The following is a 17044-nucleotide window of genomic DNA, read 5'->3' on the forward strand; positions in this document are numbered from 1 at the left end:
GGATGTGGTCTTTTACAAATTTGAAAATACTGTAAGAATGTCACTTTTATAGAACTGGCTTCTTTTTTTTATAATGTATGATTAATGTCTACATCAACAAATGTTAACCATAGAATCGTATCAAATCGTATCGAATCGTTCTGTATTAAAAATATATCGTTTTTGAATCGTATCGTAACCCGTGTATCTAGATACGTATCGAATCGTCTATCACAGAGAGATTCCCAACCCTAATAAATTGTGAAGACAATAAAGCCTCCACAAAAATAGCATTTTAAGTCGTATGTGTGATTTATCCTGGCTTCATATGAGCAGAGGAAATCTCCACTTGTCGCTAGGCTAATTTATATAATGTAAAATGCCATAGGCTTGTGCTAATAACGTTAGCATGTTGTATTTGTGGGGAAAATGTGTTTAGCATAAGACAGTTGTTTTGTCGGTGAGTGCTGCTAATTAGAGTGAAGCTGATTTGTGTACTTGTGTTTGAAATTGTCTCTATTAAGCCATGTCTAATGTGTGTTTATTGTATGTTTTGGGTGTGTTTTGAATCAACTAAACTTTACAGCACTTCACAGAAACCTCCGCCGCCGACTATTGTTTTGGAGGTGTAACTGCAGAGTGACACAGACACACCACCGCACAAGTATAAATGCTTACAACGGCGTATGCTACATAGGCTACGGTGTAGACTCTGCATAGAGCTGACGCACAAATATAAATCCCGCTAAATACAATGGCTGACAAAAACTTGAATGGCCCTATCTAGAGCTGGTGTTTGATTTGTCTGCTCTGGGCTACCATAGAACAACATGGCACCCTCTGTGGAAGAGGACCCGCCTCGCATGTAAATGTAAACGAGTCTTATTTTCAGGTGATTACAAACATAGTTTTGAATATTATTATACATATTTTTGATGACTTTGCAGTAATCTCATAGTATTCTGATTAGATTACATTGTGTGTAATTCAATAGATTATGTTACAAGGTACAAGAACTGCCATGTAATTAGTATTCAGTAACTGACATTTCACAGTAACCTGACCCAACCCTGTTGATGAGACTATATCTCAGTATAGTTCATATAATACAACACAAATCAACCCAAGCTAATACATCAAACTGCAGCAAGGGATAGTATTTACAGAACAACACAGAGCCTGTCTCTCTCATACGCCCGTCCCCACAGTTTTCAGCCCAGCAGTGTGAGACGTGACTCTCCACAACCACTTCAGTAGAAGCAGGTTATGTTGTGACCCACTCGTTGGAGGTCAAGAAGTTTGGACCGGTCAGGCTTTGTTGTTACACATCAACCAGCCGGAACAATCGTCCGTCATCGAGTGCCCATGAATTTTTCATGGCCTGCATTGTGGCTGTTAATTATGTAACCATGAATGTGTTTGGTCTGCTCCATGTGAGCGTCTGATGGTTGTTATTATGAATGAGAGCAGTGTTAGCACTTCACGGAGCATTAAGACACAAAGGCAGAGAGGCACACACACGTACATACACTCTACTTAAGGTAAAAATTGAAGCTGTACATGTGTGTATACGTTCTTGTCTTGTCTTATGTTAAACATTTTCACACAAGAGCACTTGTGTGAAGCTTTTACTACAGGGAGTATATATCCACGCACTCATTCATGCAGACTTTGAGTTAAACTGCTAATGCCTATTTCAATCAGTATTACAGTTACTTCAAAAATTCGACAACAAGCAGTTTCAGCAGCCCGAGCTTTAGCCTAATGTTCACAGACTGTTACAGCACCAGAGCTGGAGCGTTGCCTGATACTGTCCGGCTCAATTAGTCCTTCCAATGAAACAAAGGCCTCTCTGGAACCACACCAACACCCCCACACACACCAACACGACTATTTAAGTGTCCTTAAACTCCCTCTCAAAATTGGACAGGGAGGGAAATTAATTAGGCAGCAGAAACAAAAACGGAGAATCAAAGGGGAGGTGGAAGCGCTTTTCTTTCTTTTTTTTTTGGATGACCACAAACTTCACCAGAAATTTGCATGTGAAGTATTAAGCACACACTTTGCATTTTTAATCTGCTTTGTTTGCAGCTGAAGCATGACAAGTCTTTTGATATAAGCTAAAAGAATAACTATTTTACTATGATATGCTTGACTAAAGCGGTTTTTGATATGAAAATGAAAGGCAAAAATGACGCAATGAGCTCCAGCTTGCTGCATGTTGCTAAGAGGTCTGAGTGCACTCCAGTGAAGCAGGACTTGTATGGCAATAAGTGCAGTTGTGTATTCTGGCTGGATTTGCAAAAGATTGTCCAGCAGCTGCAGGTTCTGCTGTGCAAACAAGAGCAGGGTCTAAAAACAGCGCGATGGGGGGGAAAATACACCTCTGTGCTTTAATATCAGAACACGCATGACACCACAGCAGGACATGAAGATGACTGCTCTGTAAATATAACAGCTCTCATCACACACACTACCTGCACAACACACCCTTGGATACACAGAGCACTGCTATGGACACAAACTGTACACAAACTGTCACACATGATTACGCGTCCTCCCTCACCAGAGAGCAGAGCTTCTCCACAGCCTCCAGTATCAGCTCCTGGTGTCCGATCTTATGTACTCCCAGCTTTTCCAGGTCCTGACAGGTCAGCTGGAGGAGGTCCAGACCCGACAAATGCCACTCTGACACTGGGTACTGATGGAGAGGGGCATCCAGACCTGGCAGCAAAAGCACAAACAGTTAGGGCTCTAACCACATGCAGTACACGAGTACAAATAGAAACCCCACAAAGTCGTAAAGTCACATGTGTGTACATATAGATACATGCAGAGGGAGCATGAACTAACAGACACAGCTGCTGGGAGGTAAGTTTGAGGCATGAAAAAAGGCTGCCGCTTCACATGTTGGGCAATTAAGTTTGGAAAGGTGAAGACGTGTCTGAGAAACAAATCAATTATAGAATTTACTTGCAAAATAGTCAACAAACTATATGCTGATGATATTATAAATGAATATCGTGCCCCTTAACTCTTTAAGTATTTGAAGTGAGGACTTAGTAACTGAAATCACTTCTAAAAAATCATCAAATGGGCTTATTAAACTGTCTTCATGTGTTATTACATGTCATAGAAGCGTGAGCGGATTATGAGACAATGGGCCCCTATAGGCACAGATATATAAAAGACCCCACCACCTCTCCTATATAGGAGCAAAACACACAGACTTTGTGGTTTCGCCTCGTTTTTTGTTGTTTTGCATCTCTTTATAGTTGTTTTGTGTCCCTTTGAGATAATGTGTCTTTTTCGGTCATTTTTTGTGTCTCTTTGTGGTCATAATGTGTCTCCTTGTGGTTGTTTTGCCCTTTTTTGCAGTTCTTTTGCATCTCTTTATGGTCGTTTTTTGTCATTTTGAGTCTCAGGCTGGTAGGTATGAATTCAAGTGACGGTTTTCAGGTTAAGGCCACTACTTTGGGCCCCTGTGCCTGTGTCTGGAAATCCTGTTCGGTTTCAATCCATGTATAAAATCATTCAAATGATTGTGAAAAACAGCAATACTTCACAATGAAAATACTCATCGTTCAATACAAATCCTGCTACTATTGTAAAAATAGTAGCTACAAAATGTACTTAAAGGTCCAGCGTGTAGGATTTAGTGGCATCTAGTGGTGAGGTTGCGGGACTGAAACTTCTACCATGTGCCAAGCATATAGGAGAAATACGGTGGCCAAAGAAAAAGGACGCGAATGGCCGAATCTAGAGTCGGTGTTTAATTAGTTTGTTCTGGTCTACTGTAGAACAGCAGGGTGGACTCTGTGGAAGAGGACTGGCTCTATATGTAGACATAAATGGATCATTATGAGGCAACAAATTCTTATTTTCAGGTGAATATATACTAATGAAAACATGGTTGTGAATACTATACACCATTTCTGCCAGTAGATGCCCGAAAATCATACACACTAAACGTATAAAGGATCAAAAGTAAAGGTACACGTTATGCTGAATGGCCCTGTCAGTTTTCTATGTTATTGGTGCAAGTCAGTGGCATAGATATAGATGGTGCAGACAGTGCGGTCGCACTTATGCCTGTGGGGCGTCATTTTTAATTTAACTCACATTAAATTAAAAATGACGCCATATACTATGGGCTATATGCCATCAAAAATGAAAAACCCATCTCTGTCATGGTTTTATTTTATTTTGTTTTCTTTCTATAACAAAATCATATGCTTATTTGAACTAGAAAAAACAATAAAAACTGTTCAATTTCATTTCTTATTTCCTTTGATACTGTTGTCATATACAGGTATGCACTGATGATTGCTGGGTAAAATGAGTTGATGTCGCCTAATGTCAAGTCTCTATTTGATCATGCGACAAGATGAAATGATACAGTCTAGTTTAGGTGCAAAATCTGTCAAGACTGACAAGCTGGGCACATCTGCAAGTCCAGCGAGCAGTCACATCTCATACTTTTAAATATTTTATTGGGGGTCCTGGATGAAAACTGTCCCCAGATAATAAACACAGTTATTTTTAAGGAAAAAATTGAGGTTTTCTGAAAAATACAGTGCAATGTCAATGTCTTATGTAAACAATTCTTGCTACAAACCATTGCAAAGTAGCACAACATAACATGAAATGGGAGAAAATTACTCTAGTAAAAAGTGGAACTATATATAGAATTATAATTACACTCCACCTGTCATATACATTTAACTAACTCTTTTTTTTTTACTAGTACTATTAACTTAATCATTTGAATTACTGATTTGATCCTACTAACTTATGTCTTTTCTTTTATCCACGTTGGTCTGTGTAAGTCTAACTTTTGTTAAGTTTTATTTGTTTGTTTTGTTTTGTTTTTCTTAGCGAGGCCATATTGTTATTTCGTATTGTGATCTGTGCCTTGTGTATTATTATTTGCCAGTAATTAAAGGAAAAAAAGGGACAAGAGAGAAACGAACACGAGGAAAAAGTAGCTGAGCTCCCTAAATTAGATTTTTTTGGCTTTTTTATAAACAGTTGCCAGCGGTGTGTATGTGCATGCACCTTCTAACTAATGACTAGCATGCAGTGGGGCCCCTGGTAACTATCTTAAACCACTGATGCAAGTGGTGCTTAAATCTCAAAACAATGCACCATACTGTAAAAATTCAATTAGTAGCCTGGGCTATTATTTACTTAAATCAGTGAAATCAACAGGCCTTTAATAACTTTCACACAAAACTGTTGCTGTGCAGCGATCAAGAAATACAATCAAAGTGTTTATTTAAACCAGTATGAATATTACTTGTTTAGAAATTAGGCTTCAGATAATACATCAATTATGAATCACTCATTTGATCTAGCTCCGACAGACAGCGCGAGGATTATGGCACTCAGTGTACAGACACAACACCACTTTTTCCTGTTAAAACAGTACTCACAACTTCATTTTTGTAATTGTTATTATGTTATTGTAAATGTTATTGATAAAAAGTATATTAAATACCTCTTTTGCTCAATGTTTATTTCATAGGGACAGGTGTAGTATACATTGAGAATTACATGATTATCCAATGCAGTGTATAAAGTGTGGGCTTAAAGTAGCTTAAAACTGTACTTAAGTTGAGTAATTGTACTTAATTACTCTCCTGCACAGGTAATACCTGTACGGCAGGCCAATACTCTCACAGGCTAGTAGTAATAATAGTGTTTTTCCCACTGTAAACCAGCACAGAAGAGAGTCCATATCTCCTTCTGAGATACAGGACAGAACTCTAGCTGCCCTGTGATTTCCTAGAATCCATGAAGACACTGTTGTCCCCTGTTTCTGATTAATCCACCTGAGTTGTTGTCCCTGATCAGAACAGCACTGTTGTGGCTCCTATCTCTCTCTCTCTCACACACACACACACACACACACAGGCCACTTCCTCATTCCACCTCCACCTTTCACTTCCAAGAGGATTTGCGTGACGCTTCTATTTCTGACTTTACCGCCCGAGCCAAAGTACCTGTGAGGCGATCAAGGCTTGAAAAAAAACACACACACACAACCCACCACTGAAAAAAGCAAACACGCAATATGTTGCTCACCTTGGAGCCACTCGCTGACTCTCTCCTCGCTCCACGACGTGATAGGCTCCATGCTCGGAGTCCTGCTGCAGTCGCTCGTTCACTTTCAAGCCGTCCTGGCTGACTTCTACCTCAATGGGCTGCTGGAGGAAGGAAAAGTTGATCCCGATCTGGAGTCGGACGATGACGAATGGCACTCCTTCGCACAGGTACAGGTAAGAGTCCCCCCCCCCCCACTGCTGTCAGCCAATAGTGCGGAACTGTCAGGGCTCGACCAGGAGCAAAGACCCCTCCCTCCTAACACCCCCCCTTCCACCTCCTTACCTGCAGGGATAGTGAGTGTGTGTGAGAGGTGCTGCAGCTTTAAGGCGTCATAACTTCCCTCATAGTTTTACTTTCATGCACAATCATGCCATGCGCATTAAAAAGGCGCGGGGCCTAACGCAACACACAGCAGCGTGTGCAGACAGTGGGTGGACACAATAATAGCAACACCTGTGCAGCAACAGTAATAACTCTGTAATAATGCTACTTAATACATCTAAAATATCCTCACCACAATAAAATGAAAAATACTCACAATTTCTGATGCAGCTCCTCAGTGTTTGCCTTACACGGACTGTCACAAGACTTGAGGGGATAAATAACTTGTTCTCCAAACCAGCAGACCTAATCCTCTTTTCCAAGTCCACTGGTGAGGCTGCTCTCCTGGGAACCCTCCGGAAATGTTTCCTATTTTTATTCCTTGAACGGTTTTGACTTCTGGGCTCCAGTATTTTGAATTAAAAAATAAAAACTGCCTCAACTGTATCAATATTTTATTGATGTCCAATGTTTTTACAGCATGGGAACATCTGTGCTCGCTGAATTATTAAAATTATCAATGATTATATCAAAAGCTTGCAACTAGAGGAATTTACTCATGAATAATTTACCCAGCAGATATAATTTCTGACTGACTGTTAATGTGTAATATTGCGTTCTGTGGTTGCTCACAGTTAGGCATATGGTTTCTCAGGGAATTAAAAACCATAGACTGCCTTTGTGTTTAACTCATTGTTATTTATTATGTTATTATTATTTATTATTTATTGTTAGGCTTTGGAGTTTAAAGTTCCTGTTGTGTTGAAAGATTACCTCCTTAAAATTCAATATTCTGCGTTTAATCCTAAAGGAGGCTGTGAGTCATAACAAGGCTATCCAACTAATGTGTGTACATGATCAAAATGCTATTTTCAAGCACCTTTGAAGCAGAGTGTTTCCCACGGATTTTGTTAGTGAAATTTTCTTGGCAAACATGAATCAGTGTTTAGGTTTTAACTCCCGTTTCCAGACAGGTAAATATACACAGGTAAATATGTCTATCTAGAGACAGAGAGATAGTAACAGGTAAATATGTCTATCTAGAGACAGAGAGATAGTAATCATGATAATAAAATGAAGTAAAAAAAATACTTAATTAAATAATATTAAATAAAAAAAAAATAAAAAAATAAAAAATTAATAGATAAATAATGCACAATAATACATAAATAAATAAAGATAAAAAAATAAATAAAAATAAATAAATAAAAATAGCATTATTAACCCCTTTTTTTTTTTTAACTGTTTAGTAATTTATTTATTTTTTTCCTTTTTTTCCACTATCGTTATAATACTGTGAATGTATTGGTTGTTTATAGCTTCTGTATTTTTCTGTATTTTTTTTTACCCTTTTAACACTGACCGAAATTTTTTTTTTGTGTGATGAATTGTAAATAAAGTATAGAAAATAAATTAATTAAATTAGAGAGAAAAAAATCTCAGTAAAAATTAATAAATTAATTAAAAAAAAATACAATTTACAGTTTTAAAAAACATAACAATAAAGAATTGTTAACTAAAAAGCAAATAAGATGTATATATGAAAATGGGCTTTAAAAAATAAAATATAGAAAATAAATAAATTAAATTAGAGAGAAAAAAATCTCAGTAAAATTTAATAAATTAGTTAAAAAAATACAATTTACAGTTTAAAAAAATAACATTAAAGAATTGTTAACTAAAAAGCAAATAAGATGTATATATGAAAATGGGCTTGAAAAAATAAAGTATAAAAAATAAATTAATTAGATTAGAGAGATTGTCATAGTGATCCAAAAAATCTCAGTAAAAATTAATAAATTTATTTATAAAAAATACAATTTACAGTTTAAAAAAAGAACAGTAAAGAATTGCAGGAAAATACCATATTTTTTCTAAAAGGAAAGCTATAACTGTAAAATATATATCCTGAGTCAACATCTCAATTCCATTCATGCCTTTGACATTAAGTCGAGCACCTTAAGGGGTTCTGTGAATGGATCTATGCTGCGAGCTGCACTAGGAGATGATTGTTAATGTCTCACAGTATAAATTGCTCAACAATTCCCAACAAATTTACAGTTGCATGTTTCACTAGAAGTAAAGGGCAACTCCTGATGAAAAGGCTGTAGTCAGAAAGAGCTGCCCTCCGATATCTGGCACCCCCTGCTGTTATTCTCTTTGAACCAAGAGAAAGGGACAGAGGAAGGGGATAAGTCGGATTCATGTGTCAGCAGGTGAAATGGCACAGTGTCCCCATGCATGCAGCATATATGCTTTATGCTATATAGAAGATATTTAGAGGAAATCTGTTGGGCTGCTTACACAAAGTCCTGCTGAAGAATGGTTCATGTGCCTCCTACTAGTGTTGCTTCAAATCTACATGGTTTGACTTAAAGCACAATAAAAAACAATGTTTTTTGATACTATACATGCCTTTCAAAGTGAGTTTCAAAGTAAAATATTAGACAGAAAAAATAGATTTAATAGTGGAAAAGGGGTTCTGTAATTACAAATTCTGGCTGGATCACTGCTGATCATCTTTTGATTCAAGATGTTCTGTGCTGAAGGGAAAATAACTGAGTGTAAATGGAAAATAACTGAGCTTGAATGTAAGACGTCGCTCCACTAGTCTGACAAATCAAGGCTGGTCTTATAATAGAAAACCAATAGATTGCAAAATTCTTGCTCAGTCTTGCTTAAAGTCTCCTTCAGCACCATGTGCTCCTGTCCAGTGCTCAGTGGCAGATCTTCCTAAAGGCAAAGACAGCACCCCGCTCTAGGTTTTTATTTTGTGACATTCAAAAAGGAAATGGAGGATTGGAGCAGAGTGTATTCAGAGAGGTTAAAGTACGAGGAAATTAAAAGGCAAAAGTCATCTGGGGTGCAGTGTTAAACAAGAAGAAAATGAAATTAGCAAATTTGCACACACCATATGCTCTTAGCTCTTTTTCTTGTTAGAAATAAATATAATAAATCAAAAATTATCCTCCTTAAGCCCTGTGTCCTCATACAAGGACATTGCATTTTGGGTTACCTGGACCTTATACTTCATTCTGCTTAACTTTAGCCCTTTTTAGATAGGAGTTGTGCAAGTTTGCAGGAAAGCCCAATCAGTCTTTTTTCAGCATTGGCAGTATAAAAACAAAATCGGGGAGTGCGGCAAATTGCCGCCTACCTACTTTTGTTTATACAGAATGCGCCTTTTTCGGGGCAATGGAGGGCGTGAGCAAGTAACAAAACGTGTAGCTCAGCATGTGACGTAAACAGTGACGTGGGAGGGAAGCTGATTCTCTCATATGTTGGCCCGGTCTTCACCGTTCCTGTCATTTGACGGTTAATGGCCTCTTCGTTTGTGAGGACAAGTAGGGTGCACAATTCCTTGTCTCCCCAGTTGCTCATCTTTACAGTGTCTGTCAGGTTTGCGTTTCCCTCTTGCTACTAGCTGCTCGCTAATTCCTGCTATCAGCTGTTTCCTGTTTATCCACCGCCAGTGGGTCGCACGTGCGGCGTCATCAACAGCTCCTCCCACAAGTCATCAACAGCCCCTCCCATGGCAGAAGGCTGCCTCAGTCTTTTTAAACTGAAAGGGTTCTGCCAATATGACTACCCTACGAGGCGGAAAATTGGGCACCTCGGATAAAACTCGCCAATCCAGCTCTGTGTGTTTAAACGCTCGCAGCTTGCCAGCAAAATGGCCCATTATTCGCAGAAAATTTGACAGTGTAAAAGGGGCTTTTGACCTTTTGTCCTCGTTTGTGGACACTTTTTTGTGCCATCTAATGTTAGTAAGACCACAATACACAAATCCATGTAAAAACAAGATGGCAGCCATCTCCACCAAGTCAGCCTGCAGCTGATCCCGGCGCAAAAGTGGACAAGGTCCAAAACCTGATCACATTTTATGGTTGGAACTTGTTTATTTATGATTAATAACATATGTAGTTTGATATGGCAACCGATTTCATCAGTTTTAGCAACGGTAACAGGCTAAGACTCGTTGAAGGACATTGGGACTTATTATCATCATGTTTGAGGATATAGGGACTTTATCATTGTTGTCAGTGTTTAGTTTTTTATACTTATCAGGTGCTACTGATACCAAATAGCTGGGAGAAATTAAAGATGTGCCCCAAATAAAAGTTCGGGTCTCAGGAGGATACATTTCTTTGTGGCGGGGGGATAATGTGCTCAGTCCGAATATACTGCAGTGGTTTTGCTCCAGTGATAGCAGCACTCCTGCAACACATTATTATGTTTATGCTGCACTTTTTCTTTATTTTTTCCAGCTTGAACCACAAAAAAAGAAAAAGAAATCCAAGTCTGCTGATGTACTTATTGACTTTGAATCTTCCAATACTATACAATGGCTTGATCCATCCCTCAGTGAAAGTCAATAACCCAATGATGTGTTACTGTGGCTTGTTTGTGCTGAACTTGATCTCAGACCTTGTGCTCAGCCCGCCTTCTTGCCCTGCCCAAATACCAGAGATACAGATTCAAGCCTCGACATGCTGTCGAGCCTACATTCATGAGATTGTGTAGTCAGCACTGTGTTATGCACTGGGAGCTGTTACTACAAAACATAGTGTTGACAAAAAAAGGAAACAAGATTGTATCTAACGAGCAACAATGGAGAAGTGTGTGAAACTATTGCCTACCAATCAATATCCCCCTCCCAGTCCATCTGCAGCCACATTGTTCTGTGACAAATGATAATTCCACTGATGTTTCAAGTACAATAACGCCATTTGTTCATCATCTTTGTGCGGCACAGAGCCGATTTTGAATCATTACAATGCCATCCTCTCCTGCCGTAGTCAGTCAGCAGAGATTGGATAATTACCCTCGCTCCACCATTGAGCGGCTAATTAATTTGTTCTATGCTGCAGCCCCTCTGATGGCGCTGAACCTTGCAGTACAGAAATGAGCTCACTCAGCTCAGCTAAGGAGGAATCATTATCAAAGGTCAAGAAGCAATGTCGTGGAAACCCGATACACCCAGAATATTTATACTGAAATTACGTGTGCTGAGATTACTGTATATAGTGTGATGTAACTAAGGATCCCATGGCCATTAGTCTCTGCATGCTGTATTTATCTGCACTGTAGACGGAGTATATTTAGTGTTGTGCTTTGGTGCTGCTTCTGTCTTTAAGTGGAGTCAGTTCCTGGTGGCTGTGTTGCATCAACAATTTAATCCCTCTGGATTAACTAAACATTTTGCTTGACGCATAAACTCTATTTTAATCTACTTTAGATGCAGTTCAGGTTTACTCATCCCTATAATGGGGGATCAGAAAGGTAAAGTAAAACAGAATCAAACACTTGATATCATAGTTGTATAGCTATTTTTAACACACACACACACACACACATACAGATACACTGTGTTGCCTCCAGGAACATCTTTCTTCTTCTTCTTCTTTCTTCTTCTCTGAATATTTTTTGGTCTTCTCTTGTTTGTGCTTGCCTGTGGCTGCTAAGCTAGCAGCAGCTGTAGCATGCCAAGGTGCATTAGCCTCACCCTTTGCACTTTCGTCGCTGGTTTTTGAGGTAGACATGATGCTCAAAAGTGTACGAGACGATCCATAGTGGCTCACAAGATGTCCATACACTTGGGATAAGAACATAAATGTAAGCTAGCTCACCTTGCAGTTATGGATGAGTGCCACACAGTGAGTTAGGGTTAGCTAGCTTACATGATTGCACAAGAATTCATGGGTAATGATTAGCCCATAAATTACTGTTGTGTACTGTAAATTAAAGTTGTTGTTTTTTTATAAATAGTCTGATTTGTCTTTGCTAATAATGTGTTGGATTCATGTTAATGTGTAGTTCTGACCTATCTGGATTAAAAAACTTAAAGGTCCAGTAGGATTGAGAGACATATATTGTCAGAAATTGAGTATAATATAATAAGTATGTTTTCTTGTATAATGTATGTATAACCACCTGAAAATAAGAATCATTGTGTTTTAGTTACCGTTGTGTGATCTTCGTTCATGGGGTCCGCCATGCACTGCCATGTTTCTGCTGTAGTCCAGAATGGATAAACCAATCGCTGGCTCTACATACAGCCATTTGTGTGTTCGTATCGGCCAAGGTAGTTAGCCAACACATTCTCACACTCTCTGACCTCGTCACGTATCGACGTGCAAGGTACCCTGGGTGCGTTAGTTGTAGACGTTCTGGGACACCGAGTCAAGTTCTGCCTGTTACATGCATTGTCTTCTTTCAAAATACACTTCCGTTTTCACAGGAAATGTACAGTTTGCATCCAGTCTCTTTCAAAATAAATGCACTACATTGGTACAACAAAAGCACGTGGTTAGGTTTAGGAAAAAAGGACAGGGTTTGGCTTTACAATCTTACGGGAAGCAAGCACTGCCCTCGGTGGAAAATCGGTGGACCTATCCACCACCGCTCCACCCACCCTACATGAACTTTCGCTGCCATAACTTTGGTTTGCTTCTCGTGCTGCATTTCCCCCTGACACCGCCAAGCACCGTTACACAATAATGGCAACCGGCTGCGCATCATACCAACGTGAGAGGACGGCTTTTTTCGTTGGTGTGTGATGCTGGAAGTCACTGCTCAAGCGCCGGATTTTGATGACTCCGGAGTGAGACTAGGTTAAGTTAGCAGCCCCTCTGTGACAAGCCGAACAGCATTGGAAAAACACTGATTCGTAACATGAAACTGCTTTATTCAGTGTCTTTACTGGTTTGTTTTGCAGAGGAAGAGACCTCTGAGGATAATTCCACTCACAGTAAAAACCTCCTGAACAATGAACACTGAGGAAATACTAACAGGTAGTCCACGCTTGGCACACAGGAGATGTTTCAGCTGCAGTCCTCACCAGCAGATGCCACTAAATCCTACACACTGCTCCTTTAAAACTTAAACTATCAAACAATAATTTGGCGACAATCCAGCAGTGTCTCCGAGGACTCCCTAGTGTTTGCGGACTTCCTGTTGAAGACCCAGGATTTAGTAAGTTCAGTAGGAAGGAGGTCCTTACTTGAAAAGCAGGAACAAATAGTAGAATAAACTCAAGAGATACAGACGAAGTAACTTCTCAGGAAAGAAATAAAGAACCGAAGGCTGCAAATGAACAAAGATTAAAAATATACACGTCTGGCAGTGTGACAAAGGCTGAATAAAGTGAAAGAAAATAAGCAGGCCACATGTGAGAAAAGCAGCAGTGTTAAATGGACAGACTTTGAGATGCTGTCTCAGACCCAGCTGCCACTTCACAACTGGAGTGCGCATGTATTTCCATTATAATCGCTCTGTTTACTGCTGAGGAAACTACACATTGTCTGTATGATTCATTGTTTCTCCTTCTGCGTACCCGACATCACTCACAGTCGCCTCACCTCTGCGGTTTCAACTCAAACTGAGAACGAGGTTAAACAGCAATGTCGTCTTCGCATCACTTTATCTAATTTGCAGTCTGTCGTTTGGGGGCCATATCTAACATCTCTTTAGTCACACTTCAGCACACTTCACTCCTGTAGCAATAGACCAACAACTCAGGATGGAGTTCTGCTCCATTGCACATTCATGACAAGCTAGACTGAGTCATATTACCCATGATGCTTCTTGTCTCGCTGAAAGCGGAGGGTAGGGTATCCCTGGAGTCTCTGTCGCAGGACGGGAGACACCTCTGAGTCATCGCTGGGCTGTCACCTGTGATGTCACTGGAGCATCATGAATAAAAGAAGAGATTCCCTGTGGTCAGAATGACAATGAACTTATGACGTCAACATGTCAGTCAATGTCAACGGACTTTCTTATAGGTTGCTTTTACAATAAGCTGTTTCCGTCTGGCCGCCAGCGACCCTCGTCTCACAGTGTATTGATCTGTGGAAGGTGTTAAAAAGAGCTCCCCCACATTCCCAGGCTTCTCTAGATGACTTTTCACCCTTCTGGATAATCTGCTTTTTATTCGTTCCCATGAATTGTCTTTATTAGTCCCTTGACTTTCAGCCAGGCTCAAACTGAACATATGAAATTCATCATATCATACAGGAGGAGCTATAAACAGTGAGAAATGTCAGTGGCTGTTATCCTGTACAAAATGGAAAAGGGGGAATATAAGAGGACAGTGAATAAGAGGTGAAAAGGACAGAAAAAACACACCACATAACAAACATAACAAACACCCATATAGCATTACGAGGTGCGATGAGTGTTCCCTGCTTATCCATCATGAAGACAAATCAATGGGTTAATGGGAGCTTTGGGAGGGCTGTGACTTAAGATATTACATGCAGTGTGAGTGTGATGGATACCCCTCCCCCTCTTCTCTGTTGTATTCTTACCTGCTGACCTCCCTTTGGTGCTATGGATTTGGCAGAAAATAAATTAGCTGTACGTCAACCTTAAAGCAGACACAGACAGTTTTTCAGCTTCCCTCCCCCAGCATTTCCAAATGGTATTATTATTTGTGTTGCTGTTGTAAAAACAACCAAAATGCTTGCCGTTTTCTAATCCAATCACCAGGAAAAATTGTAAATTATATATTGTATGTTTTTGCAAACCACTGATATGTTACATTTAACTTTATAGCCTATACATTTAAACATTCCCAGTGATGGCAGTGTTGGCAGCCGGAATTGACCCGATTCTGGGGCTTCTTTCATGCCGAGTCTCAGCCGAGTTGGGCAACCAGACCTGGCCTGCCTAATTTCATCAGGAATGCCGAGTTCTGGTCGATTCCGGGCAAGGTCAGTTTGGCTACCTGGGTTATGTTTCTTATGCAACGCTGTGGTAAAGGTGTGGTTAGTTTTGGGCACAAAAAACAATTAGTTATGTTAGAAGAAGATTATGTTTTGGGTTTTAACACGCACCTTTGGTGGACCAAAAGTTGCTGGAAAAGCAGGGGGTTGAACGGTGAAAAACAACCAGGTTCGGTGGCTCAAAAGCCTCTGTGAAATGCTGCTATGTGACGGTGACAAACACCCAGGTTCGGTGCCACAAACATTGGTGGAGACACCCCAAAGGGTTGCCAACAAAAACAACTGGTGTTGTTGGTTTCAAACAGTGGTTTGCTGTGGTGTGCAGTTTTGCAGTCGTCGGCTTATATGTTACATCAGTTTAGAAATGTTGATGTGATATGGGGTGGAACAGTGGTGCAGTGGTTAGCATTGTCGTCTCACAGCAAGGGGGTGGGGGGTTCGAGCCTGGGGTGGGGGAGCCCTTCTGTGTGGAGTTTGCATGTTCTCCTTACAGGGGTTTTCTCCGGGTACTCCAGCTTCCTCCCACAGTCCAAAGACATGCAGGTTAACTGGTGACTCTGAATTGTCCGTAGGTGTGAATGTGAGTGTGAATGGTCGTCTGTCTCTATGTGTCAGCCCTGTGATAGTCTGGTGACCTGTCCAGGGTGTACCCCGCCTCTCACCCAATGTCAGCTGGGATAGGCTCCAGCCCCGGTGACCCCCAACAGCATAAGCGGTTACGGAAAATGAATGAATGATGTGATACATATGAAACATGCAAACGTAACGTATTTGTGGTTTGCAGACATGTATAATACCAATATTTTCTCCGGCAGCACGATGGTGAAGTGGTTAGCATTGTCGCCTCACAGCAAGAGGGTTCCTGGTTCGGACCTGGGGTGGGGGGTTCGAACCCTGGGGTACTCCGGCTTCCTCCCACAGTCCAAAGACATGCAGGCTCAGTTAACTGGTGACTCTACATTGGCTGTAGGTGCGAACGTGAGAGTGAATGGTTGTCTGTCTCTATGTGTCAGCCCTGTGATAGTCTGGTGACCTGTCCAGGGTGTACCCTGCCTCTCACCCAATGTCAGCTGGGATAGGCTCCAGCCCCCTGCGACCCCCAACAGGAAAAGTGGTTACAGAAAATGAATATTTTCTCCTTCCTCTGGGCTGCATTTTCCTCAGAGCAAGGGTTTTCTCTTTTCTTCCACTGGCTACAGTTTCCACAGTTACTGTTGTTGTTCCACTGTCCGCCATTTTCACTACTAGGAGTATTAAATGCAAAGAACTTACACTGATACTCTTTGGTAACTGGGGAGAGCTACTGATAGACTAAGAAAAACAGAGGCGCTGTCCTTTTCCTGTTTCGCACTTCCTTTGTGCTTCAAATCAAACATTCATGTTCTCCGGAGATCGTACCCAGTGGCAGACAGAATTGCATAGTGAAAGCAAGGCTTCTAGGAAACCAGACGATATTCTGTAGCTGTTACACTGTGCAATCAGCACTTACTTCATAATGATTTCTTCTTTAAAATGCACTTTCTCCACTGACTTGGAGAAGAAATGTGGGGAAATAGGAGCCAACAAACAGACATTAATATGCATCTGTTGTGCCCATTTAGCAGCACTTCAAAATGATGGATCATGTAAACATGTTATATGTGCAGAAATACTGCCAAACTATCTACAGAAACCAGCGTATGAATATGAATGAAAGCCTGTGACAGAGAGGTGTTGTGTGTCAACAACCTGGATGCAAAGAGCCACAGATGTGTCAAGAACATTATATGTGAATGCATAAAAGAGGCAATGTTCCCCTCTCCAGTCCAGATCTGTGTATTTAACCTGTCACAAAGCTGCGACTGCTGTATGCAGGATGGCATGATAAATAGACTTCATCAGTGCAGCAGCAGCTTCATGCACATACTGAA

General features: G+C 40.4%; 1 protein-coding gene across 1 annotated transcript in view; it reads right to left on the reverse strand.

The window, feature by feature from the left end:
- The window catches only part of cnksr1 (connector enhancer of kinase suppressor of Ras 1), a 44991-nt gene extending 38725 nt beyond the window's left edge, over positions 1-6266 (reverse strand). The window contains exons 1-2 of the mRNA XM_050062608.1: positions 6067-6266; positions 2546-2703 (exon numbers count right to left, since the gene is read on the reverse strand). Coding sequence (XP_049918565.1) covers positions 2546-2703; positions 6067-6118 — 210 coding nt within the window. The 5' untranslated portion in view covers positions 6119-6266. The remainder of the gene's footprint in view (positions 1-2545; positions 2704-6066) is intronic.
- Positions 6267-17044: the final 10778 nt, after the last annotated feature.

The sequence above is a fragment of the Epinephelus moara genome, chromosome 14 (assembly GCF_006386435.1).
Source record: "Epinephelus moara isolate mb chromosome 14, YSFRI_EMoa_1.0, whole genome shotgun sequence".
Classification (NCBI taxonomy): Eukaryota; Metazoa; Chordata; class Actinopteri; order Perciformes; family Serranidae; genus Epinephelus; species Epinephelus moara.